Raw genomic sequence first — 26,224 nt, 5'->3', positions numbered from 1 at the left:
AAGATATTATCAGTTAGATCAAGATGAGGTCATACTGAAGTTAAAAAAAAAAAAAAAACTCACTGCCATCAAAGCTCTGGTGGCATAGTGCCCCTTGACTGCTAACCAGAAGCCTGGCATTTCAAACCCAACAGCCAGGAAGGTTGAGCAATCCACCTCCGTAGTGATATTGCCTCAGAAACCCAAGGAGAGGTCGCTATGAGTCAGATCCGACCCGACGGCAGTGCGTTCATTGTGTTGGGTTTCTGAGGCAGTAAATATTTATGGAAGTAGATTACCCAGTCTTCCTTCCACGGAGCCACTGGCGGGTTTGAACCATCTACCTTCTGGTTAGCAGTCAAATGCCATTCAGTATGATTGGTGTCCTTAAGAAGAGAAGTGACACAAACACAGAGAAGGGGAAGACAACCATGTGAAGATGAAGGCAGACAATGGAGTGATAGAGCTGTAGACCAAAGACAGCTGGCAACCACCAGAAGCTAAGAATGAGGCATGGAAGAGATTCTTCCCTAGAGTTTCAGAAGGAGGATGGCCCTGCCAACACCTTGAACTTAAGACTTCCAGCCTCCAGACCTGAGAGAGAATAAATTTCCGTTGTTCTAAGTCATCCAGATTGTGGCACTTTGTTATGGCAGCCCAGCCCCTGGAAACTATTAATACAGATGGCAAATGATTAACTTCCACGTTATGCTCCACAGGAATAAGTAAGGTCAAAGAAGTCTGAAGAGAGAGAAAGAGGGAGTCATGGGGTGGGGGGGGCACTGAGCTTCCTTTAAGGGCAAGAGAAAAATTTGGAAATGGATAGTGGTGATAACTGCACAACCTGATGAATGTAATTAATGTCACTGAACTGTGCATGTAAAAAATGTTGAAATGGAAAATGTTTTGTTATCTATATACTTCCCACAATATTTTTTTTTTTAAAGAGACAAAGCACCTTTTCCTTTTAACCAAAACACATGTTTTTAACAAAACAAAGAAGGAGTTGAAAATGCTTTTACTCTGAAATGTGATCCTGGAGCCAGAGGGTTTGTTTATTCAAAGGACCTTTCAACAGATGGTCAGAAACAGGTTTCCCAGTGAGCACTGGAGGCACTGCCTTTACAAACAAGGCAGCTGAGTAAGCAGAGGATCAGAGCTCAGCAGAACAACTTGGACAGACTCTTCACTTCCTTGGCCTCCTTCCAAAGGAAAACAAACCTTAACAGCTAGTTTGTTATCAAAAGTTCAGTTTTAAGGTGTGGCAATCAGAACTATAAACAGGGAGTCCAGACACTGAAGTCTGAGCCTCAGTTCTTCCATTCCCTGGTCTATGTGCCTCTGGGCAAGTCACTCACTCTGACCCTAACATAGTCATCCATTGCTACTTCTTGCCAATGTAGTTGGGGTTCTGGTGAAAGGGCCTCAAGGTGTCTTCCTCCCTTATTCTGTAGGGCACAAGCTCTCCTGTTTCTCCTAACAAGACCTTCTTCAGATACCTCAACCAGGCCAGGTTTTCCCCTTTGCACTAGGTGCCTATGGCTGTGATAGCAAAGCACCACAAAGTGGGTGGTTTTAAACAACAGAAATGTACTGTCTCACAGTTCTACAGATGGGAAATCTTATTCAGGGTGCTGGCCTGTTGATTCCTTCTGAGGTTTTGAGGGAGAATCTGTTCCATGCCTCTCTCTCAACTTCTGTAGCTCTAGGTGTTCCTTGGCTTGCTGCTGTAGAATAACATGGTATCCTTCTTCTGTTCTGTGTCTCTGTGTCTCTTCTCCTTCCTCTTTTATAAGGACACCACACATACAGGGTGAAACCAAAACCAAACCTACTGCTATCAAGTCAATTCCAACTCACAGCAGCCTCCACTGGGTTTCCAAGGAGAAAAATCTTTATGGAAGTACATTGCCTCATCTTCCTCCCACAGAGCAGCTGGTGGGTTCGAACTGCAAACTTTCTGATTAGCAGTCAAATGCCTTTGGCACTGTGCCACCAGAGTTCCTTCATAAAGGATTAGGAACCATCTTATTCCAGTATGACCTTATGTTAACCTAACTGATAACATCTTCAAAGATGCTATTTCCAAATAAGGTAACATTCACAGGTACAGGGATGAGGATTTCAGTATATCTTTTAGGAGAAGCAATTCAATCCATAACACCCTTCTTCTGACTTCTATATCTCCATAATCTCCGTCCACCATCATCACTGTTGTGCAGGTCTTCGTGAGACCCTGGCAGCATGTGTGACCTTCACTGAGCATGATGGTAACAGCAGCTACCATGATGGGCAACCACTTAGTACCAGGCATTTTACTTATTATCTCATTGCAGCTTCCAACCAGTGACACAGGGAGTTTATCCATTATTGAGTTAAAGAAACTAAGGCCAGGAAGTGCTAAGATACTTGTCCCAGTGAGCGTTAACTCCAATCCAAGTCAATCACACTCCAAAACTCATGCTTTCAGCACTCCAACAAGAGGTCAGGAAACTCAGCTCAGACATGTGGGTGTCCCCACACACTAAGTGGGCTCTCCACAGGTATGGCTCAGGCAGCTAGAAGAGCAAATGCAAGTTCTTTTGGTTGCCAGCCACTGCCTGCCATGACCAAAAGAAGTTTGTGAAACAAAAGGAAATCAAATCATATGCTTTTGCAACTGGGAAGTTTTGACTTCATAAAGCTGTAAAGCCTTCTAAATTAATCTACAAGTTTAATAAAATCCAGTAAAATGCTGACAGATTTTTGTTGGTGATCTAGACAAGCTGATTCTAAAGTGAATAGAAAAAAAAAAAAGCATAGAGAATAGACAAAAAAATTCTGAAAAGGATGAGGAAGAGAAAGTGGCCTGACCAGATAGTAGCACATGCTTCAAACCACAGTAACTGAACACAGTGGTGCTGCCATTAACAATCTGATACTGTAGCAAAATAGAAAGTCCAGAAATAAATCCAAATACAACTGGAACCTAGTATAGAATAAAGATGGCATTTCAAATGAGTGAGGAAAAAGGTAACCCATTCAATACATTGTGTTGGCAGCCATCCATATCTCACACTTTACACCAGAATGAATAGATGAAACAATGACTGAAATATAGAAAATAATACTATAAAAGTACTAGAAGAAAATATGGGGAAAGTTCAAAGCCTTTTAAAAAAAGGATGATAGATTCAAATACACAAAAAAAAAATTAAAAGTGAAAAGACAAATGATAAACTAGGAAAAATATTTTAACTCATATTACAGATAAAGGACTAGCCTCTTTCATATGTTAAGAGTTCCTACAAATCAATAAAAAGAACAATCTATCACCAAAAAAGTAAATAAATAAATGATTTTTTAAAAGACCAACAATCTAATTGAAAAATGGGTAAATGATATAAAATAAGCAGTATATACACACACAAGCTATAAATGACTTTTAACCATAAAAAATGCCCAGTCTCAAACTCAGTAAGAGAAACACAGATTTAACCTTCACAGAGATTCTCTTTTTCACCTGTAAAATTACTGAAAATCAAAAATCTGAAAACATCCTATTGGCAAAAATGTGGGGAAACAGGCTCTCTCATTAATTGCTTATAGAAACATAAATTTTTACAATCTATATATAGACAGTAGTTTGGCAATATCCGTAAGTTACAAAAGTATAGGCCTTGATCTGTGTAGTGGTCAAGTTGTGTGTCAACTTGGCTAGGTCTGGTTTTGAGTGGCTGGGCAGCTGGATATAGTTATTCTCCATGATGAGACTAGTAATCAGCTCCACAGTGAGTCTACTGGAGCAGCTGAGTAGCTGCCTTAGGGGATGTGATCTGCTTCCAGTATATAAGAAGAAACGTTGAGAAAGGTCTCTGGAGCTTTTTGGCATGCTTGGACCCTGCAAGTAGCTGAGTCTTCATTCAGCAGCCTGCCCCATTGTCTGCCGATCTTGGGATTGTTCCTGGACTTGAACCAGTGGACCACCATGTTGTCTGCTAATCTTGGGATTATGCCATTTTACTTGTTGACCTTGGATTTGTCAGCCTCAGCAGCCAGAAGCTGCCTGAGTTAAGACATGCCTCCAGTTCCACTAGGCAGAGAGCAAGAGGCAGAGCTGAAGCCCGAGGTCAAGAGGCTTTTACCCAGCCCCTAGAGCTAGCAGTTTGAACTCAAGACTTCTAGCCTCCTAAATTGTAAGAGAATAAATCCCTGTTTGTTCAAACCATCCATCTGTGGTATTTCTGTTAGAGCAGCAGTAGAGGACCAAAACAATCTGCAATTCTCTTTCTAGAAATATATCCTATAGGTATGTTTCCACATGTGTGAAATGATACCTATATGTCCATTACTAGCAGACTGATACAAATAAATAATCATATATTCATATAATGAATACTAAGCTGCCATATAAACAAATAAAACAGCTTTTATATACTGACAAAGAATAATCTCTCAGATACACAAGTAAAAAAAAAAAAAATTAAAAGCAAGATGGACACAGCACATGAGTAAAACTAGGAAAATATCCCCAGGTGAAAGAACAAAGTTCAATACCCTACCTTATACTGTGTACAAAAACTAATTCAAAATGGAACAAAGATCTAAATGTAAACATTAAAACTATAAAATTCTTAGAAGAAAAAAAAAAAAAAGCTGTCAAGTCGATTCCAATGCATAGCAGCCCTATGGAATAGAACAGAATTGCTTCATAGGGTTTCCTAGCCTATAACCTTTACAGGAGCAGGTATCCAGGTCTTGTCTTCTGAGGAGTGGCTGGTAGGTTTGAATTGCTGACCTGTTGGTTAGCAGCCAAGCACTTAACCACTCCAACACCAGGGCTCCTTTTTAGATGAAAATATAGATACAAATCTTCATGATTTTTGGATTAAGCAATGGTTTTTTAAAGAACAAAAGAGAAAGAAGATAAACTGGACTTCATCAAAATTAAAAACTTTTGCACCTCAACGGGCACCATTAAGAAAGTGAAAAGATAACCCACAGAACAGAAGAAAATATTTGCAAATCAAATCTCTGATAAAGGACTTGTATCTAGAATATATAAAGAAGACTTCCAACTCAATAACTCAAGTAAAACTGGGGTCTTCCTCCTTTTTGCTGACCTTCTACTTTACCAAGCATAATGTCCTTTCACAGGGACTGATCCCTCCTAATAACATGTCACTTTTAAGGAGTATTCTGGCTGTACTTCTTCCAAGACAGATTTGTTCATTATTTTAGAAGTCCATGGTATATTCAATATTCTTCACCAGAATCATAATTCAAATGCATTAATTCTTCTTTGGTCTTCCTTATTTATTATCCAGCTTTTTGCATTAGCCGTTGTTGTTGTTGCTGTTGTTATTTGCTGTAGAGTCGGACCCGACTCATAGCGACCCCTCCTTGGGTTTCTGAGGCAGTAACACTACGAAAATAGATTGTTCAACCTTCCTTCCGAGGAGTGGCTGGGAACCACCAGCTTCCTGGTTAGCAGTCAAGTGCCTTAGGCACTACACTACCAGAGCTGCTGCATTAGCCATTAGGGAAACATCAATCAAAACCACAATGAGATACCACTTCAAACCTAAGATGACTATAAATCAAAAAGACAGATGACAACAAGTGTTGGCAAGGATGTGGAGAAACTGGAATGCTCATGCATTGCTGTTGTTGTTGTTGTTGTTAGGTGTCATCAAGTCAGCTACAACTCATAGTGACCCTGTGTATAACAGAACGAAACAATGCCTACTCCTGCACCATCCTCACCATCACTGCCATACTTGAGCCTATTTACTCAGCCACAAACACTGCTAATGGGATGTAAAATGTTGCAGCCATTTTGGAAACAGTTCCTCAAAGGGTTAAATATAAAGTTACCCAATGATCCAGCAATTCCACACTTAGGTTTATACCCAAGAGAAATGAGAACATATGCCCACATGAAAACTTGTAAGCAAATGTTAATCAACAAAAGGTAGAAACAATTCAATGTTCATCAATGGAGGAATTGAAAAATAAACATCATATATCCATACAATGGGATATTATTTGGCAATAAAAATAAGTGAAGTAAAACATATATGACACAACATGTACCTTGATGACATTAAGCTAAGTGAAATGAGCCAGCCTACCGGATTTCTTTTAGGGGTGATGAAAATGTGCTAAAATTGATTGGGTGATAGTTGCACAACTCCATGAATATATTAAATGTTCTCAACTATCTCAATTTTTAAAAGCACTGGGCAGAGCAAAACAAAAAGAAAAAGAAGAACAATGTCTGTGGGCTAGATTTGGCCCATGGGTCACCAGTTTGCAACCTCTGGCTTAGCTTCCCACCCATAGTTTATCTGGTTATGAGTGTCAAGTATGAGTGATACATAATAAATCAGCTGAAAGTCATGAGCCCAGAGAAATTTAAGGATATGCATGTTCAACTTGGGTCTTTCTTATTTCTGTTTACCGGCAGTTCAATCATGGTTAAGGGGTGGTAGTCATTATATAACTTAGCTGCTTCTCCGCCCCTCCTGGGTGGAAGCTGGGTAGCAACTGTGCCATCTAAGAAGGGCATGTGAACATCACTCTTATTGTCTCCTTGATTGGAAGACAGAATGTTGCCCACCATGCATCATGTGTTTTGCTGATGTCTGTTAGACCAGGGCCTTCATTTCATGGTTCCTGTGCCCACAGGGCTCTAGAGCATTTGTGTTTTTGACATGGTGTTTTGAGTCATTGCACTTGACTGGGGTGTTGGGTGCTGGTGCCAGTGGGGCAAGGTGGGCTGCTGGGTGCTGGACAGAGGGGTCACAGCATGGTGGGGAGAGGGCAGCCCAGGCCCAGGGTAAGTAAGGACTGGTGATGGCTTCAGGTGGAGAAGAGGTGCATCCAGGAGACTCTCAAATGCCTGAGTTCAGAAGGGCAAGGCTGGAGCTGCGTCAGACTGTGCTGCTGGAACTTGAAGCTCTTGCTAACACTAGAAGAAATGCTTTCTTCTCAGGTGATTTATTGCTTGTCTGAGGTTGCCCTTCTGAATCAGACCAAGATTAGACTCCTATCACACTTGCATTTGCCTCTCTGTGGCTTGCTGAAACTCCCTTAAGAGAAAGGTGCTGGGTGGAGGCATGTGGACAGGAAAGGCAGGTGATGAGGAACTATGCCACTGAGTCTGGCCCAAAGCCTAGGCTGTCCCTGAGGGCATAACTGACTCTTCAGGGAACCCAGCGCAATCATCACTACCTCACTACACCTGCTTTCCCGCAGGTGGAGCACAGGCCAGGCTGGAAAGTGGGTTCTGGAATCGTGTTTTATCTTTGTTAGGATACTTCGTCTTCTAGCAGAGACTTAATCATTTCTTATGTTCTGAGAATAAAAGGTGCACAGTGAAGCACAGAGATAAAAACAGGAGGCCCTGTCACTTGGTAAATCTATGTCTTCGTAGAACGCTTATACTGTTGCCAGGGCCATCTACACTCTTCCTCACTGAATCCTCTCATAAGTCTCTGAGGAAGGTCCTTCCACTCTCCCCATTTTACAGATGAGGCAACTGAGGGCCAGAGGTTATACCCATGGTCATACAGATTCAGAGTGGCAAAGGGTAGGTTCTCCTCACTACTGTGTACCCCTGACAATGCCTGTATCCTGCACCCAACACATGTTTGGTTTGGTTGCCCTGGGGCTTTCACTTCACATAAGATTATGCACCATGGCCAAAAACTCCAAAGAACTCAATTTCAAGTCTTACAGTGTTTCTTCATAACATCACAATTTTCACCTCCATCTGTTCCCCATCCCTGTTTCTCTTTCCCTCTCACTCCCTGAGAGATAGTAGAGCCAACTCACTCCCATTCTTCTGAGGCAAAATAAGCAAAACTCAGGTTTGACCTATTTGAGGAGCCACAAGAAATAAGGCAACAGCCAATGTCCCAAGACCTGTTCCTCTAGCTCTCAAGTGTGTTTGCAAAGGGCTGGAACCACTGCATTTCAAATGAGGTGCTAGGTAAAGGAAGGGAGATTGAAAGCAAGGAAGGCAGTCTGTAGAAGTAGCTCTGTTGATGCAAGGGCAGTGGCAAAATGGCCACAGGGGACTCTTTGGTGAACCCAGGGGACCCCACCACAACCTGGAAACTCTGAGATCATCCTGTTCTGTCTTTGGGACACATATCACAAGTAGTCCCTGTGGCAGGGGAGATGTGGGAATGTCAGTTCTCATTACCTCCCACCAATTCTTTATGTTAGCCCCCATCACTTCTCAGCAGGTGCCCCAAACCCTCTTCACCTCAAGCCCAATGTCTAGTGTGTGACTGGTATTTCCATGAGTCATCTTCCTGTCTGACCACAAGCCTGACAGTGCTCCCTTCTCTACACCCTTCAGGTCATCCTGAAACTTAGCTCTTCCTCCTCTTCTACATCCACTCGGACCTCCAGCTCTCCTGATTGGTCCTTCCAGCACCTTCTGCAGCTCTGCCCAAGCATGCTGCACCCACACTGTAGCCACATGGCTACTCAACCATTCACTGGGTAAACACTTATCGAATACCTGTTTACCACTCCAAACCACTACAGATTCCAACATCCTCAGCTGGAATTTGTGTCTTCTAAAATGCAGTTATGACAGGGGAAGGGAGAGAAAAGCAAGACTGGGAGTCAGATTCCTCCCCTTCACCAGATGTGTGGCCTTGAACAAGATACTCCAGTACTCTGCACCCTCAATTCCTCATCTGTAAAATGGGGACTACAAGATTACACCCCTAATATCAAAATCAATCTGCACAACATAGTCCACAATTACCACGTTCTACATACTACCTTGGTGAATAGTGACTGTGGTCTTAAAAGCTTGTGAGGAGCCATCTAAGGTGTAACTATTGGTCTCTCCCTTTTCAGAGCAAAGAAGAGAGAAGAAAGTCAAAGATACATGTTAAAAATTAGTCCAAAGGACTAATGGACCACATGAATCCCAGCCTTCATGACCCTGAGATCAGATGGTGCCCAGCTACCACTGCCGACTGCTTAGAAAAGGATCACAATAGTAGGTCCTGGATAGCGTGGGAGAAAAATGTGGAATAAAACTCAATAATCTGGAAAAAAAAAAACCAGCCTTACTGGTCTGATAGAAACTGGTGGAACCCCGAGCCTATAGCCCCTAGTCAACTTTCTGGTCTGGAATTGAACTCATTCCCATTGCTTGACTTCAAGCCAAATAATAAACAGGACTAGGAGGTGAACAATTACACCAGATAGGTGCAATCCTTAGAACAATCAACTACGGGAGATCAGAAGGGCAGCATTTGTGCAGAGAGACAGCTCAGCAGGCAGAAATGCATAGGAAAGGATACAGGGAAAAGGTAAACATAGGGAGGAAGTAGGAAGCAAACTGTTAAAATTGTGGAGGTTGCAATCAATGTCATGAAACAAAATGTGGACAAGGACAAACTGTTGAATGGAAAATGATTTTGCTTTGTAAATTTTCACTCAAATCACAATAAAATAATTTTTAAAAAAAGCTTGTGCGCAGCCATCTAAGGTGCAAATATTGGTCTCTCCCCACCCAAAGCAAACCAAAGTGAAGTAAATCAAAGACATATGGAAACAATTGGCCCAATGGACTAATGAGCCATGTGAACCCCAGCCTCCATGACCTGAGACCAGAAGAACTAGATGGTGCTCAACTAACCACTCTTACAGATATCACTATGGGAGGTCATAGGAGCTCTGGTGGCAAAGTGCCTAAGGCATCTGACTGCTATCCAGAAGGTTGGTGGTTCAAACCCACTAGCTACTCCATGGAAGGAAGACTGAAGACTGGGCAATCTACTTCCGTAAAGATTTACTGCCTCAGAACCCCAAAGGGGGTCGCTATGAGTCAGAATCGACTTGATGGCAGTGAGTTTGCTTTTTTTTTAAGAGAAGGTCATGGATAGAATGGGAGAAAATGTGGAATGAAATTCAAAATAATAATAAAAACGACCACACTTACTAGTCTGATAGATACTGGTAGAACTCCTGAGACTATGGCCCTTAGCTGTCCTATAAACCTTTAAGCCACTGCTGTGGCTCAACTTTCAGCCAAACAATAGACAGACTTTATGGTGAACAGTAACACCAGGGATGTACACACGCCCTAGAACAGCCAACCATACGAGATGAAAGGGCAGCATTTGCCCAGGGATTAAGTTCAGAAGGCAGGAAGAGATAGCAAAGATGGACGAGTGGAAATGGCAAACACAGGGAACAAATGGGAAGAATGCTACTATTGTATTTCAATGAATGTCACAAAACAAAATGTGTGTGACCTGTGGAATGGAAAGCAAATATGCTCTGTAAACTTTCACCCAAATCACAATAAAAAGTTTTTTTAAAAAGAGTGCACCCCTATAAATGGTATGAAACAAACAAAAAGTACACTCCCTCAAAGAAACAAAGAACACATATAAAATGCTCAGCACTGAGCCTGGTACATAGTAAGGGCTTTGCAGTGCTATTATAACTATCTCATTATGGTTTACAAATGGTCATTTTCACAACTGTCACATGCAGAAAACCTGCTTCACCTATCTGACCATGGAAGAAGCTCCTCTTCCTCTGACTCTGCCAAGTCCTAACCTTCTTCCTCTCCATGCAGCTTTCAGAGACCACTCTGTCCCTGAGGCAAACCCACCGTGGCCATCTTTTATTTACAGTTTATAACATGTTGCTTTTGGTATATCGCTTCCCTACTGAACTGAATTGCTTTTTGTCTGCCAAGTAGAATTTTCCAAAGGCATCAGCCCCTCCCCATACTAAACCGGAAGCTCCTTGGCCTCTGATGTATTCCTATGGCACACAGCGTGGCACCCTCCATGTTCACAGTAAGTGCTCTTTGGACACATTGGAAAGAATACTCCATCAACTCAGCCACACTGTCTGCTGGGTCCTTGGCTCAGTGTTGGAGACACCCAGCTAAACAATGTTAAAGCTATGCTCCAATTTCTTGGAGACCCAGAAAAGGCCAAGATGACCATCAGAGTACACCTGGGGTTAAGTCCTACTTTTCCTACAAACTCACTGGGTGACCTTAGCAAAACACTGTTTCCTCATCTGTACAGTGGAGGTAGGGTAGGTCAGAGGAGCTCAGAATGTAAAGAAACTCCATATCCAGGCATTGTAGGCTGGATCCCCACAACCTTCCCTGCCTCATGTCCTTTGCCACAGCCCCTCCTCTACTCCACACCTGCCAATGAGTGTGTATTTCCACCTCCCTGCACCATCTGAAAATAAAAATCAAAGCTGGTATATGATACAACAGGATCACCCTTGGCAAATCACCTTTAGATTAAATATACATTTTTAAAGTGAAGCCATAACATGATTCTTATTGCTTGGTTTCAAGACTTCCCTTTCCAAATGGTGAGACCCAAAATATCCACCATGAAACTCAGGTACCAGAGACAGCCCATCAAGCCTTCTGTTATGGATAATCTGTGTCTACACCCCCCCCCAATAAAAGTATGCGTTGACCAAGGAAAAGGAAGACACAAGAGGTGCACAAGAGGTACAGAAGACAAAGATAAACACTTCTCACATACAATACTGCACTATCAGTAATAACAAACATTAATCTACGGGTAGAGACATAGGTAGAAAGGCTGAATGGTCAAGTATGTCTAGGCAAAAGGGAATATACCCATGACCACATATAAGGTTGGTAAACAATATTTCTTCATACATATTTGTATGTGCTATAAGAATATCCAAATATATAATGGAGTTAACAAAGGGCAAAGTTATGATAACTTCCTGACCACAGTCAACCACGCTGAGGAAGCGAGTAATTGGAACTGTGGACTTGAGACCATGGTTGCAGGAGACAGTAAGCTCAATTTGCATAACACACTACACAGAAACATTGTTCTACATCAAACTTTGGTGAATAGCAACTGGGATCTTAAAAGCTTGCGAGCAGCCTAGATGCAACAATTGGTCTCTGCTCCTCCAGAGCAAAGAAGAATGAAGAAAACCAAAGACTCATGGAAACAATTAGTCCAAGGGACTGGTGGACCATGCGAACCTCAGCCTATATGACCATTAGACCAGAAGAACTACATGGTACAAAGCTACCACTGTCAATCACTCAGAAAGGGATCTTTGTGAGAGATCCTGGATAGAGTGGGAGAAAAATGTGGAACAAAACTCAAAATCATAAAAAAGACCAAGCTTACTCATCTGATAGAGACTGGTGAAACCCCCAAGACTATGGCCTCCAGTTATCCTTTGGGCTTAGAATTGAACTCACTCCCGTGGCTTCCAGCCAAACAACAGACAGGCATATAAGGTGAACATTTACACCAGGTACGTACATTCCTTACAACAATCAATTATGGGAGATCAGACAGGAAGTATTTGCACAGGGAGATAGCTCAAAAGTAGGAATGCATAGGAAAGAAGGACCCAGGGAAAAGGTAACTACAGGGAGGAAGTAGGAAGAGAGCTGTTATATTATGGGGACTGCAATCGACCTTATGAAACAAAATGCATATGAACTGCTGTACGGAAAGTGAATTTGCTCTGTAAACTTTCACTCAAATTACAATTTAAAAAAAAAAAAAGTGTTGAAACCTTAACCTTCCACCAAAAGATAAGATCCTGTTTGGAAACAGGATTTTCACTGTAACATTAATTAGATGACACCTAATAGGGCAGATTCAGATCTAATCACTTCTGAGTTATGAAACGAGCAGGACAGACACAGAGATATTCACACATGAGGGAAGACAGATGCCATGTGAGGTTTGCCTACAAGTCTAGGAACCAAGAAATGCCCAGGGCTACCGACAAGGAAGAAAACCAAAGACCTTGAACCTTATTTGGACATTTAGCCTCTGGGTGTGAGAAGATAAATCCCTGCTCTTTAAAGCCATCCACACGCGGTATTTCTGTTAGGGCAAAACTAGGAAACTAAGACACCACCTCTGCTGAAACCCAGGAGGGTTTCCATCTCCTAACACTCTCCCTCAGGATGCTGTCTTGCTGTCCAGGCACTGACTCTGGAGTCCCCCTCCCACCTACTATACTCCAAGATGTACTTCACATCTCAAGAAGTGATTTGTGTTTGCAAAGACTCCCAAACACAAAGGGTCCACAGGCAGGAGAGTACACAGGTAAAACCACATAAGCCAGAGGCTCAGAGCTAAATTAATGAGGGATTTTCTTCCCTTTCAAATCTGACAGTACTCAAAGGCAGGTGCTGGGTCCTCACAGGGCTGTTAATAAGGGCAGTCATGAAACATCCCCTTCCCTAGAGGAATTCAGCAGTTAGGGGAGGGGTCTGGGAGTAGGGAGGTGAGAGAAAGGGAGGCTTACACAGCCTAAGGAGCTTACAATTTCATCTTAAAGAGGCTTGGAGGCAGATGCACCTTCCTGTCTATTTTGGCCGTAAGCTATATTTTCTTTTATGGGCAGAAGCAAGACCAAAAGGTTGGGTGTAAACTGCATCTGTTTCAGAACCACATCTGTAAATACGACAGGACATTTGGCTGCTAAAAGGGAAGTCAGGGGCAGGGTTGACGTGATCTCATGCTAAATCTCCCGATAGCCCTTAGAAGCATGTGCTCTAATTAATGGTGGGAAACGGATGTTCAGGGAAGTTGTATAGGTTGCCCATGATCAAACATCAAGCAGGGCCCCAGCCCAAGGGTCTCAGGTTTTCTCAGCCTCTGCACCCTTGACACTCTGGGCTGGATGATTTTCTGAAGAGTGGGGGCTTTTCTGAGTGTTCTGTGATGTTCAGCAGCATCCTTTGCCAGTAGCACACACACCCCAACTCCTGACAATCACAAACGTCTCCACATATTGCCAAATGAGACCTCTGGGGGTAGGAAATCCTTCCCCGTTGAGAACCACTCCAGGGACTTTAACTTTACTCTTCCCATTTGCCATGATTTTTTTCAGTTGATAGAGAGTTGAATCAAAGGCTTATTACCCTTATTTTAAAAAGCATAGATTTTTGTTGTACAAAATGTATTTATCTTCTTTCTCCACTGTGGCAAATAAAATGAAATATGAGATGCAATGCAATCCCAAACAAGATTTCAAACAGCCTTCTTTACAGAAATAGAAAAAACAATCCTCAGCTTTATATGCAAAGGTAAGAGGCCCCAAATAGCTAAAACTATGTTGAAAGAGAAAAACAAAGAAAGAGGACTGGTATTTCCTGATTTTAAAACTACACAGCTACTGTAATCAAAACTGCCTGGTACTGATATAATAGAGACACACAGACCAGTGGAAAAGAATTGAGAGTCTAGAAATAAACCCACACATGATGTTGGACAAGGGTGATGTCCATTCAATAGGGAAAGAAGAGTCTCTTCAACAAATGGTGCTGGGAAAACTGGATTTCAATATGCAGAAAAATAAAACATTATCCTTGCCTCACACCATACATAAAAACAAATTAAACATGGATTAAGGACTTAAATGTGCAAACTAAAAATAAGATTCTTAGAATAAGCGGGCCGATGCTGTCATGCTTAGCTTTCAACAATGGATTATCTGGCATAACAACAAATGGACACACAGCAAAAAACAAAAGAAATAAATGAGACCTCATAAAAATTAAAAACTTTTGCTCATCAAAAGCACTTTACTAAAAAGTGAAGAGACAAGTTATACTAAAAAGTGAAGAGACAAGCTACCAACTGGGAGAGTATCTTTGGAAACCATGTATCTGACAAAAATCTAACAACCAAAATACATCTAAAATTTGGACAACTTAACAACAAAAGGACCCAATTATAAAACAAGCAAAAGATTTGAATAGACATGTTAGCAAAGAGGACATTCAAATGGCCATCAAACACATGAAAAGATGCTCAGCATCATTAGCCATCAGAGAGATGCAAATCGAAACCACAACGAGACACCATTATTAACCTCCCACTAGGATGAAGGTTGGGCAATCTACTTCCATAGTGACACTGCCTCCGCAACCCAAGGAGGGGTCGCTATGAGTCAGGTCCGACTGACGGCACATAACAACAACAATAACAAAGATGGCTACAATTCAAACAAAAAAACAGAAAGTCCTTGGCAAGGATGTAGAGAAAATGGAACCCTTATCCATTACTGGTGGGAATGCAAAATAGTACAGTCTCTGTGAAAACAGTGTGACGGTTCCTCAAAAAACTAAAAATAGATCTACCATCTGACCCAGCACTTCCACTCCTAGATATATACCCAAAAGACTTGAAAGCAGAGACTCAAAAAGAGACCTGGACACCAATGGTCACTGCAGCACTATCCACAATAGCCAAAAGGTGGAAACAACCTACATGCCCATCAATAGATGAATGACAAACAAAATGTGGTACATACATACAATGGAATACTACTCAGCCAGTAGAAGAAATGAAGTTTTGGTATGGATGGGACATGAAGACATTATGCTGAGCAAAATAAGAAAATCACAAAAGGACAAATATTGTATAACCTCACTTATTTAAAGGCAAGAAAAGGCAAATGTACAGAGACCAAAGTTTATTAGTGGTTACCAGGGGTGGAGGGAGGGGGGAAAAGATGATGGAAATATCAGATTGATTAGAAGTAGGGTTACACAGACAATTATTGTAATTTCTGGCAGTAAGTTGTACACCTAAAAAGTGGAATTTGTAACAAAAAACAAATGACCACAAATTCCTTGCCAAAAAAAAAATTTAAACATGAAAAATTATGAATATGTTTCACTTCTATAGTTATTTTCCCAAATTCAAACTTTAGTCAAATAGTTATGAACTACTGAAGCTGAGAAAGTTCTGCATTCTCTCTCCACATGATAAAAAGAGGCTAGAGCGTCCAAAGGAGCCCTGGTGACTCAGTGGTTAAGTGCTCAGCCACTAACCAAAAGGTCTGTGGTTCAAACCCACCAATGGTTCCATGGAAGAAAGATGTAGCAGTCTGCTTCCATAAAAATTAACCAAAAACCCACTGCCATCAAGTCAATTCTAACTCATAGAGACCCCATAGTACAAAGAAGAACTGCCCCACAAGGTTTCCAAGGCTGTAACTCTTTATGGAAGCTGCCTTCCACAGCTTTCTCCCATGGAGTATGGGGTGGGTTCAAACCTCCAATCTTTCAGTTAGCAGCCAAGCTCTTTAACCACTGTGCCATCAGCACTCCTTCCATAAATTCTACAGCCTAGGAAACCCTATAAGGCAGTTCTACTCTATCCTATAGGATCACCATGAGTTAGAATCAACTTCATGGGATACAACAAACCTTCAACAAACTATGACTCCACCTAAAGCTCCAATATATATAGATATATATTTTTTTAAATTATAATATTGAAATACTAATGAGCAATGAGAATTTCTGGGTGGTGCAAACGTTAAGTGTTCAGCTACTAACTAAAAGGTTGGCAATCTGAATCCACCCCGAGGCTCCTTGAAAGAAAGGCCTCACGATTCATTTCCAAAAATCAGCCACTGAAAAAACCCTATGGAGCACAGTTTGACTCTAACAGACATGGAGTCACCATGAGTCAGTATCAACTTGATGGCAATTAGTTTGGTTTTAGTTAATGAGCAAGTTAAAAAATATAATTAATAATGGTAACTTTCCCTAAATCCTAAGAGCATTAAGCCCTTAATGTTTCTTTTAAAAAGCTTCTATTACAAATGTAAATACACGCATGTGATGGAAATGTCGGAAAATCCATGAGAAGCAGGAAATTTTTGGCCCCCTTTCGAAGACCTGGCTTAATAAATTAACTTCCTTGGTCGTTCGAAAATCTTCAGGACAGAACCAGGGTCCACAAAGGCATAGACCTTGGCCATAAATCCCAGTGGGAAAGTTGGGCAATGTCAGCTCACCTGAAATCTATCTTCCTCCTGAATCCCCCAGGAAGCAGAAGGAGAACTTTTCTTTCAAGATAAGAATATTTTCAGGATTTTCAAATAGGAAGTGGTTGGCATGCACCCAACTGAGATCTGGGAGAAATGTGGCTTGTGCAGGATCACTGGGAGCCTTGCCAAAATTGGAGCCAGATCCCCAGAGGAGAGGAAAGTATGGTTTAAAGGTGGTAGCTTCCCAAACCTGCCCCCACCCAGTGAATAAGATACCAAATTGTAATGTCAGAATCCTCACAGATCTCAAAAAAAAAACACAGGGGGCAAAAGACACTAATAACCTTCTGTGTGTTACTATAAAACAACCCCCCTAGATGTTTCCTGACATCAAACCATCAGGAGACATCACAGTGTTCTACTTCCTAGACACAGCCTCTTTGCCGAGTCCCTTCCAGCTCTCACAAGGCCCTGCACAAGCACGTCAAACAGCAGACTCACAGGACCACCCCACTGATGCCTAGCAGGATGGCTCACACACCCCATTCTTACCAGAGGACACTCTGCTTCCAAACAACCTTTCCTTCCTTCCAATGTTGTCTTCAACTTAAATATAACCAAACAGCCAACCAGTTGCCAGTGAGCTCACTCTCAGTCAGGGCCACACCATGTGTGTCAGAGTAGAACAGTCCTCAATGATTTTTTGGAAGTAGACCACCAACCTTTCTTCCAAGGCATCTCTGGCTGGACTCGAGTCTCCACCCTTTCAGTTAACAGCTGAGCATGTTAACTGTTTGCATAACCCAGGGATCTACTTTTTAAAAAATTTGTTTCTCTTACTCATAAAATACATGAAAAATGCATGGTGTGTTTTTACACAAATAACGCATGTGTTAGTATGGTTTTTTTGCAAACTGTGCAGCCCTCTCACATGTTAGTTTTCTATGTATGCTATGTGCATTACATGCATATGCCTGTTATTTACGTGGGTGTGTTATATATGAAAAATATATTAAATGATTTCTGAAAAAGGAGAAATCTGATTGACTAATAAGCACAGTAGAAGGTCGAGAAATGCAAAACAAAACAATGGAATACCAAATTATACCCATCTGACTGACAAAAATTACAATGTCAGATAATACCAAGTGTTGGCTAGGACTGAGGATATGAGAGCTCTCAGGCACGGCAGGTAGAGTGTAAGCTGATGCATGATCAAGGAAATTAAGTATGAATAGCCCTGTGACCCAGAAATTCCACTCTCAGGTATACACCCAGACACTATATACAGGTCCTCAGGGAAACATGTCCAAGGATGCAGCAAGGAGCTGAGTACGCAAACAGTGAAAAATCAATGAATACATATTCACCGTAAACAAATTCCAACAATGTAGAGATATATAATGAATAACATAATGGGAAAAGAATCCCCCATGCTGGCACACATATATCTTTGCACATTCATACATATATATGTATAACTTATTTCTTCAAATGGACTCACGCTACATATGCTATTTTGTGACCTGTTCCATTCATTGATATATAGGGAGAATTGTATGAGTGTCATCATTTTTAACAGCTGCAGAGCACTGCACTATAAGGATTACCATAATTTATTTAACAAATACTCCATTGTTGGATACTTAGGATTTAAACCTTTTCACTATGTAACAGAACTGCTATGGATAGCAGTGCATATGCACCTAGTTACTAAAATTAGAAGCAAAGAATAGGCATGGGTAATGAAAAATGTATGTACCTTAGAAATGGAATTGCTTCAAGTATAGGTATTTTTTTCTGTGATACATGTTCTTTGCTTCAAGTTTTCTTGAATCTAGATTTGTTCTGTTATCTGACAATGTGGCTCCATCAAAGAAAACAAATAGACTATGACTACCATTTTATAAGCAATAATACTACACTCTTTTCCCTTTATCTACATTGTTCAGAAAATAAAGGTCCACAAATTGCCATCTAAGATACAACTATAGAGCAAAACAGTAAGTGCAGAGAAGAAATAAGTCTACAAGAGCCACAATCTCATTTTCCTGAGATCATAAGAATTAGTTGGTACCTGGCTACTACCACAGACCATTCTGACCAGGATCAGAGTAGTTGGTCCCAGATAAAAATGGGAGAAAAATATGGAGCAGAATTAAAATTCTTATTTAGGGGAAAAAAAGCAAAACAGACAAACTGAAACCACAGAGAACAGAGGATTCCCTGAGACTATCATCTGAGACACTCTTTAAAACCTAGAACTGGGCTATCCCCCTGAGATCACTTTTTAGTGAAATAGTAGAGTGGCACACAAAATAAACGGTATTACCCATCAGATCGGCGCCCTACTTCAAAAACATCAGTATGAGACCAAAAGATCAACAATCACTCAAAAGCAAAGATGAGACAATAAGGAGGCAGGGAAACTAGAGTACTGGAAAGGGAACAAACGGAACACAACTAAAGAGAATGTTGACATACTGTGATAAATGTAACTAAAGTCACTGAACAATTTGTGTGGAAATTGTCAAATGGGAACCTAATTGTGTAAACTTTCACCAAACACTCAATAATATATTATTGAAAAAGAAAAGAAAGGGCCAACATCAAAAAATATTCCTACTGCACACGTTCCCATTACCAGCTATTCATCTAGTCACAGAAGACATTTTAAGAAGCATCAGGAATGTAAAATACTTGTGAACTCCATATTTACTTGCTAAAAGTATCTTAATTAAATGTCATCATGTGCCTGATACCACAATCGGTGTTAGAGAGACACTGAAGATGAAGACCCAGACCTGCTCTCTGGTGCTTTCTCCCAGAAGACCAAGGGACAGCTCAGCCACACTTTTGACTCATGGTAGGAAATACAAAAGTCTAAGGTGTGCTTTGGAGCGCAGGACCCTAACAGGGGAAGGCAAGTGGCAATGAGGTGGCTCTGTAGTCTTATCTCTACAGAAGCAGACTGCCCAGTCTTCCTTCTGAGGAGTGGCTGGTGGGTTTGAACCGCCATCCTTCTGGTTAGCAGTCAAATGCCTTAGGCACTACGCCACCAGAGCCCCTCGAGCTTCTGTTTGTAGTCTTGGCAAGGTCCTTGGTGGTTCAAATGGTTTGCACTCGACCACTCACCTGCAGGTTGGCTACCCAGCCAGCAGCTCCAGGAAAGAAAAGCCTGGAGATCTGGTTCTGTAAAGATTAGAGCCACGAAATCCCTAGGGAGCAGTTCTACACTGTAACATACAGGATTGTGATGAGTTGGAATCAGCTCAATGGCAACAAGTTTTGGCTTTATTTTTTCCATTTTTTTAATTTTTTTTTTTTTTTTTTTTTTTTGGCAGTCTTGGCAGCACAAAGGACTCCACATAGAAGATCAGAGAGAGACAAAACACTCAGGCCCAAGGCCACATGGTGACTCGAGAAAACCCCTGGAAGGTCAGCAGGGCTGGCACAACGGGCAGAGGGGTACTGGAGAGCCCAGGATGCGGCCTGAGAGGGAGGCAGGGCCTGGGCATGCAAAGCCAGCCTTGGGTTTATGCTAAGGAATTGGCACTTGGGGGTGTGGTTGGTAGAGATAGGATGATACCAGGGAAGATGCAGTGGAGCAGGGACAAGGTTAGAGATAGGAAACAAGCCGAAATTATATTGGTGACTCAGGAGAGAAAAGGTGGGGAAACAGCCCAGGGAGGAACAAATAACAAGGGGAGGGAAGTTCTTTGGGGGAAAGTGATGTGGGCAGAGGTGGCATAGTCTCTGTGATACTTCGGTGGTAGAATGACCAGGATGCTGACTGAATACTGAGGGAGATGGAAGAAGCAGCAGGTAAGAAGGGTGCTGGCCAGCCTAGCAAGCATTCATAAACCTGATGCACCAAGCCCACAGAAGTATGTGGAAAATAAAGTCACAGTTAAGACCACTGAACAACAGAGATGGACACTGGCTCTGTTTTGGCCAGAGACTAGCAGAATGTTCTAGACCCTAGTGGAATGACTTTATTCCACTCTTTGGGGCCAACTCTCTCACATGCAGAGGTGCTCGTGAGAATTGTGTATCATGAAGGCCCCTCCCAGCTATAAAACTATGAGTTCCTGTCAGTATGAAAAACCCAGGTGACAGCTGTGTACCTAGAAACTTACCCTGGCAAGAATGCCTTCCATGGAAAAGGTGGCTGACATTTCCATATCTGGCCTCTCTAATGAAGTCCTACCCTTCTTTCAACACTCCACACCCGAGCAAACAAGGACCCCAGCCCCACCCATGCCTGAGTGCCAGCTCTCCAGCTCAAACATGCAGTTCTGTCCCTTCACATCTGGCTGCATGCTGCTTTCTTTTCTCCCCCATTACCGGGTAATAAAGAGCAGACTGGCAGAATAGTTCAAATACCTTCTTAAAAAGTACACATCCTTGTGGGCTTGGTGACCTATTTTGAGCTAAATGTTTCTAACCTCCAGGCTCAGGGCTGCTCTAGGCATTAACATCTACTTCAACTGAACACTCAGGAATTCAGTAATGCAAGGTGCACCTGCCCACTGCCAGGCCCATGTAGGACAGTGGAGAGAGTAGGATGAACTAACTGGACATCTCCATTCTCCAAAGCTCTCTTCCTGCTTGCGATGGGAACTGGGCACTAAACACAGCAGCAGAGCATAAGTATTATATACTAAAGGATGAACAAAGTTAGGGTTGGGGGAGACCAGAGAAGGATGCAACTCTCTCACTCAAATGTCCAGGAAAACATACAGAGGCAGGAGCATGGAAGTTGGGTCTTAGTGGCTGAGAGCAGTACTGGCTGCAGAAGCTACCCTAAGAGCAAGAAAGCCCAAGCCCACACCAGAGAACACAAGGGAAGGAGCAAGTAGTGGAAGAGAAGTCTCAGAAGGGCTGGAAGATGGCTTGAAGAAGGGCTGCAAGAATGTCAAACCAACGAGTTTGGACTGGCTATAGAGAGCCAGTGAAGTTTGTGAGCAAAAGCGGGACAAGGGCAATGCAAGGTGAGGAGAAGGACAATGCAACGCCCAGAGGATATCACGGTGACCAAGGCAAGGGATGGTAGGGTGAACTGTGAACACTGGATCATAGTTCCCCTCTCCCTGTTTTCTGAGGAACAATGGCATTTGATCCTGTTGACCCACAAGGAGACACCTTGACTCCGAGTCCCACCAGCTGGCCTTTCTTTCCCAGGTTTGGTTTCTGCTTCCCCAGAAGAGCAACCTTCTGGCCCCAAACCTTCAACAGCTGATCAAACACTTAGGCACAGTGTGTACACATGGAAAGGGAGGGAATTCACTTCAAGTACTTGACACAACCACCCAGATTTCCCCGCAACTGGCCAAGCTGAGTAACAGGGCACATTTGGTTCATTTCCTGCACAAACAGGATTTCTCTAACATCAGGGAGAAATGTCCTCTTTGCATTCCCTGTGCCCTCTTGGCCTCACTACTCCAGGGACCCAGGTCATCTTTTCTAATTTCCCAGACACAGTCCCCACAGGGAACCACATCTTCTCTGACTTGAGTAACCTTCAAAAGCCTCTCTAAGGATTTCCCAGTTTTTGCCCAAGATACTTCACCATCGTGTGACTCTACACTAGGGGAGTTCAGCTAGCCATGGGCTCAGGAGAGTTGTCTGTGTCACCCACTAACAGAAAGTCACAGGAACTGATTCTTTTGGTAGTAGAACAGAGGAAAAGAAAAAAAGGAAGGTAAGGGTGAGAGGAAAGCACTGATGGAAGGGGGTGGAGGAGTAGCAAGGTAAGTAAGATTAAAAGTCAGATGGACCTTGGTTCAAATCCCAGCTCCACCATCTTTGTGTACTTGAATAAGCCACTGGACCTCTCCGGAAATTATTTTCTCATCTGTGAAATGGGTCTAAAACTCAATTCCCAAGGAGGCTGTCACAATTTGAAGAGCTATTGTTAGTGTTGAGCGTTAGGAGAAAATTAGTAAATGAAATGAAATATTTATGAGATACACTGTTGAAGAATGAGCTCTGGTGGCGTAGTGTATCAGACACTTGGCTGCTAACCACAAGGTCAGCGGTTCAAACCCACCACGCGCTCCGAGGAAGGAAAACGGGGCGATCTACTGCCGTAAAGATTTACAGCCTCGGAAATCCAGTGGGAGTCGCTGTGAGTCGTAATTGACTTGAAGGCAGTGAGCCTGGTTTTGGTTTCTTTAACAGTGAGGAGAAAATAGCTAAACTGTGCACCAGGTAGCAACTAAATGAGCGCCCTGGTGCCCCTATCCTCAAGGGCAAGACAAGGAGCTGCTGGGCTGGCTACAGTGCACAAAGCTCTGGGGTCGGAGCGGAGCCGCACACCCAGAGCACCATCATGCGCAGGTGGAAGGGGCGCACGGATAGCAGGTTGGCGATGCCGCCGGCTCTGCCCGCGGGGAAAGAAAGAAGACAGCAGGCTCACCTGAAGACGCGCAGCAGCAGGCAGGCGATGAGCAGGGCGGTGAAGGTGCAAGCCACAATTACGGCCGCTTTTAGTGTGGGCAGATCGCGAAGCAGGGTGGAGATGCGGGTCACCAGAGCGTCGCCGCTGCTGTTAGAGCTGCCGTAGCCTCCCGCTGCCGCCCCGGCCCCCACTTGGGTTGCGTTCCAGGGCCCCGGGCCGGGCAGCGGCCGCGGCTGGCGCTCAGGGTCCGGCTGCCGCGCCGGGACGGACTCGGCTCTGCTGGCGCTAGGGCCGGGCGCCGCCAGGAGCACGAGCAGCAGGAGAGGCACGAGCGTAGCGGGCGGCGGCGCGGTGCGCATGGTGCGGTCTGTCGGCGCCGGGCACAGCATGGCGCGCGTGGCCGAGCGCCGCGTTCCGCACCAGCGCCGAGGCCTGCACTGGGGGCTCCCGCGGCAGCGGCGGCTGCGCGGTGCTTGGCAGGAAGCTGTGGCGCCCGGAAGAGCCCGAGCGGCAGCTGCCACCAACACGTTGCACTGTCATTCGACGGGCCGGGGCTTCACGTGGGCGGGGCAGGCGACGGGACTCGGTCAGGCTGCGCTGTTCCCACCGGCGGCCCAAATGCCCCAGGGCCTAGGACCCTCTGGGGAAGTAGTAATGATCAGGCTTTTGTGCAGGCTCCTTGCTGAACATTTCACGTATTTTATTATCACATTTAATCCTACAATGCCTTCAGGAGACAGCTATTTCTGTTATGCACATGTAATAGTTAATTTAGAACCCAAATTGTGTTAGACTAAGAATCAAGACCTGGAGATAAAACTCCATTTTACAGATTGGGAAATTGAGGCCTAGACTCCAGTGAAGTGTGTTGCTTGATGCCTTATGTATTGCGTATATTTCAGTATCTCTGGAAAAGAGGGGTTTTTTTATCCCATGGTTTCGTTTTTTAAGGCATTTTGTATCTCATCAATTTGATTGGGATGTGAATTTATGGATTCATGCCTCTACATCTCAGTGCCAGGGTGAATTTCCAGACTCCAGGGAATAATGGAGGCTCTAGTGGGATGCACGAAGGCAGGAATTGATGGAGGCACATAGGGCTTTCCTGGAGCACTCAGAACTGCACTGAGGGCCTCAGAGTGGACCTTTCATCCTGAGGATGGATCCCAGCAGGAAACTCTACAAACCAAACCATTGTCCAGTCAGTTCTGGCTCATAGTAAAACTGTAAGACAAAGTAGAACAGCCATGTAAGATTTCCAAGGCTGTAAATCTTTACAGAGCAGATTGTCACATCTTTATCCTATGGAGCAACTGGTGCGTTCAAACCACTGACCTTTTGGTTAGCAGGCAAGTGCTTAACCACTGTGCCACTAGGGCTCCTTGGAAACTCTCCAGTGGCAGATAAACAGCTAAACCCACATGACAAAGACTCTGCAACCTTGAACAGCTCACTCCTACTCCTGCTAGAGAAAGGCATAAGTAAAGGTAGCAGATTGTATTAGTTATCTATTGTTGTTAGTTGCCGTGAGTTGGCTCCAAGTTAAGGTGACCCCACGTATGCAGAGTAAACTGTACTGCATATGGTTTTCAAGGCTGTGACCTTTCAGAAGCAGATCACAAGGACTTTCTTCCAAGGCTTCTCTGAGTGGTCTTGAACTGCCAACCTTTCAGCTAATAGTAGAGCACTGAACCACTTACACCACTTAGGGACTCCAGTTATCTATTGCTGCATAATAAATTACTCCAAAATTTAGCAGCTTAAAACAATACACATTTATTCTCTCACAGTGTCTGTGGGCCAGGAATCTAAGCATGGCGTAGCTGAGGCCCCTGCTTCAGACTCTCTCACAAGGTACAATCAAGATGTTGGTCAGGGCTAGGGTCTCATCTGAAGGCTCAACTGGGGAAGGGTCCTCTTCCAAGCTCATTCACCCATTATTGGCAGGATCCAGTTTCTCACAGTTCCCACCTCAGCAGCATGGTATGCTTCATCAAAGCATGTAAGCCAAGGAAGAAGTAGAAAGAATCTGCTAGCAACACACTATCTTGGGAAAACTCAACTCTTGAAATGATATTCCAACACCTTGGCAATTTCCTATTAGGCACAAGATACAGGTCCCATACACACTCAAGAGGAGGAGACTACAAAGAAGCATAAATGCCAAGAAGGACTTCAGCAACATTGTAGAATAGGCAAATAAGCTACACAGATCCTGTACAACAAAGAAATGAGAAATCTATTAAAACAAAAAAAGGCAAAACACAACCACTGCCTTGGCGTCAGATCCAACTCATAGCAACCTCTCCTTGGGTTTCTGAGGCAGTATCACAAATACAGAGGATAATCCTGGAACCCTGAAGTTCAAAAGGAAAGACAATGAAGTGGATTGCATACCAACTAGTGGAAGAAACCCACCACTCACCAGTCAGTTTGCCTTAGTGTAGTGACTTGCATGATGCTCTGAGGCTGGAAGCTATGTGACTGGTATTTCAGATACCAGCAGGATCACTCATGGTAGACAGGTTTCAGTGGAGCTTCCAAACTAAGACAGACTTGAAAGAAAGAAGGTGCCATCCATTTATCAAAGAATTGGCCAGTGGAAACCATATGAATAGCAGTAAAACACTGTCTGATATATTACTGGAAAACTTTATGAATAGCCATGAAACACTGTCTGATATAGTGCCAGTAGATGAGCTCCTCAGGTCAGAAGGAACTCAAAATATGACTGGGGAAGAGCTGCTTCTTAAAAGCAGAGTCAACCTTAATGACGTGAATGGAGTAGAACTTTCAGGACCTTCATTTGCTGATGGGACATGACTCAAAATGGGAAGGAAAAAAAAACAGCTGCAAATATCCATTAATAATCAGAACATGGAATGTATGAAGTATGAATCTGGGAAAGTTGGAAGTTGTCAAAAATGAGACAGAATGCATCAAGAGCAATATCCTAGGCATTAGTGAGCTGAAATGGACTGTTTTTGGCCATTTTGAATTAGACTGTCAATTGTATGATCTACTATGCCAGGAATGACAAAT

The 26,224-nt window shown here is 43.2% G+C and overlaps 1 protein-coding gene across 1 annotated transcript in view; it reads right to left on the bottom strand.

Annotated features, from left to right (window-relative positions):
• FAM174B (family with sequence similarity 174 member B) overlaps nt 1–23,541 on the bottom strand; it is a 138,714-nt gene extending 115,173 nt beyond the window's left edge. Inside the window, exon 1 of the mRNA XM_007959973.1 lies at nt 23,201–23,541. Within this exon, the coding sequence (XP_007958164.1) occupies nt 23,201–23,541 (341 nt within the window). The remainder of the gene's footprint in view (nt 1–23,200) is intronic.
• Between the last annotated feature and the right edge of the window lie 2,683 nt (nt 23,542–26,224).

This window comes from Orycteropus afer, unplaced genomic scaffold (genome assembly GCF_000298275.1).
Source record: "Orycteropus afer afer isolate SDZICR_OR568_19922 unplaced genomic scaffold, OryAfe1.0 scaffold00019, whole genome shotgun sequence".
Lineage (NCBI taxonomy): Eukaryota > Metazoa > Chordata > Mammalia > Tubulidentata > Orycteropodidae > Orycteropus > Orycteropus afer.
Note: the sequence above shows the minus strand (reverse complement) of the source record. Positions and strands in the feature narration are given on the sequence as shown.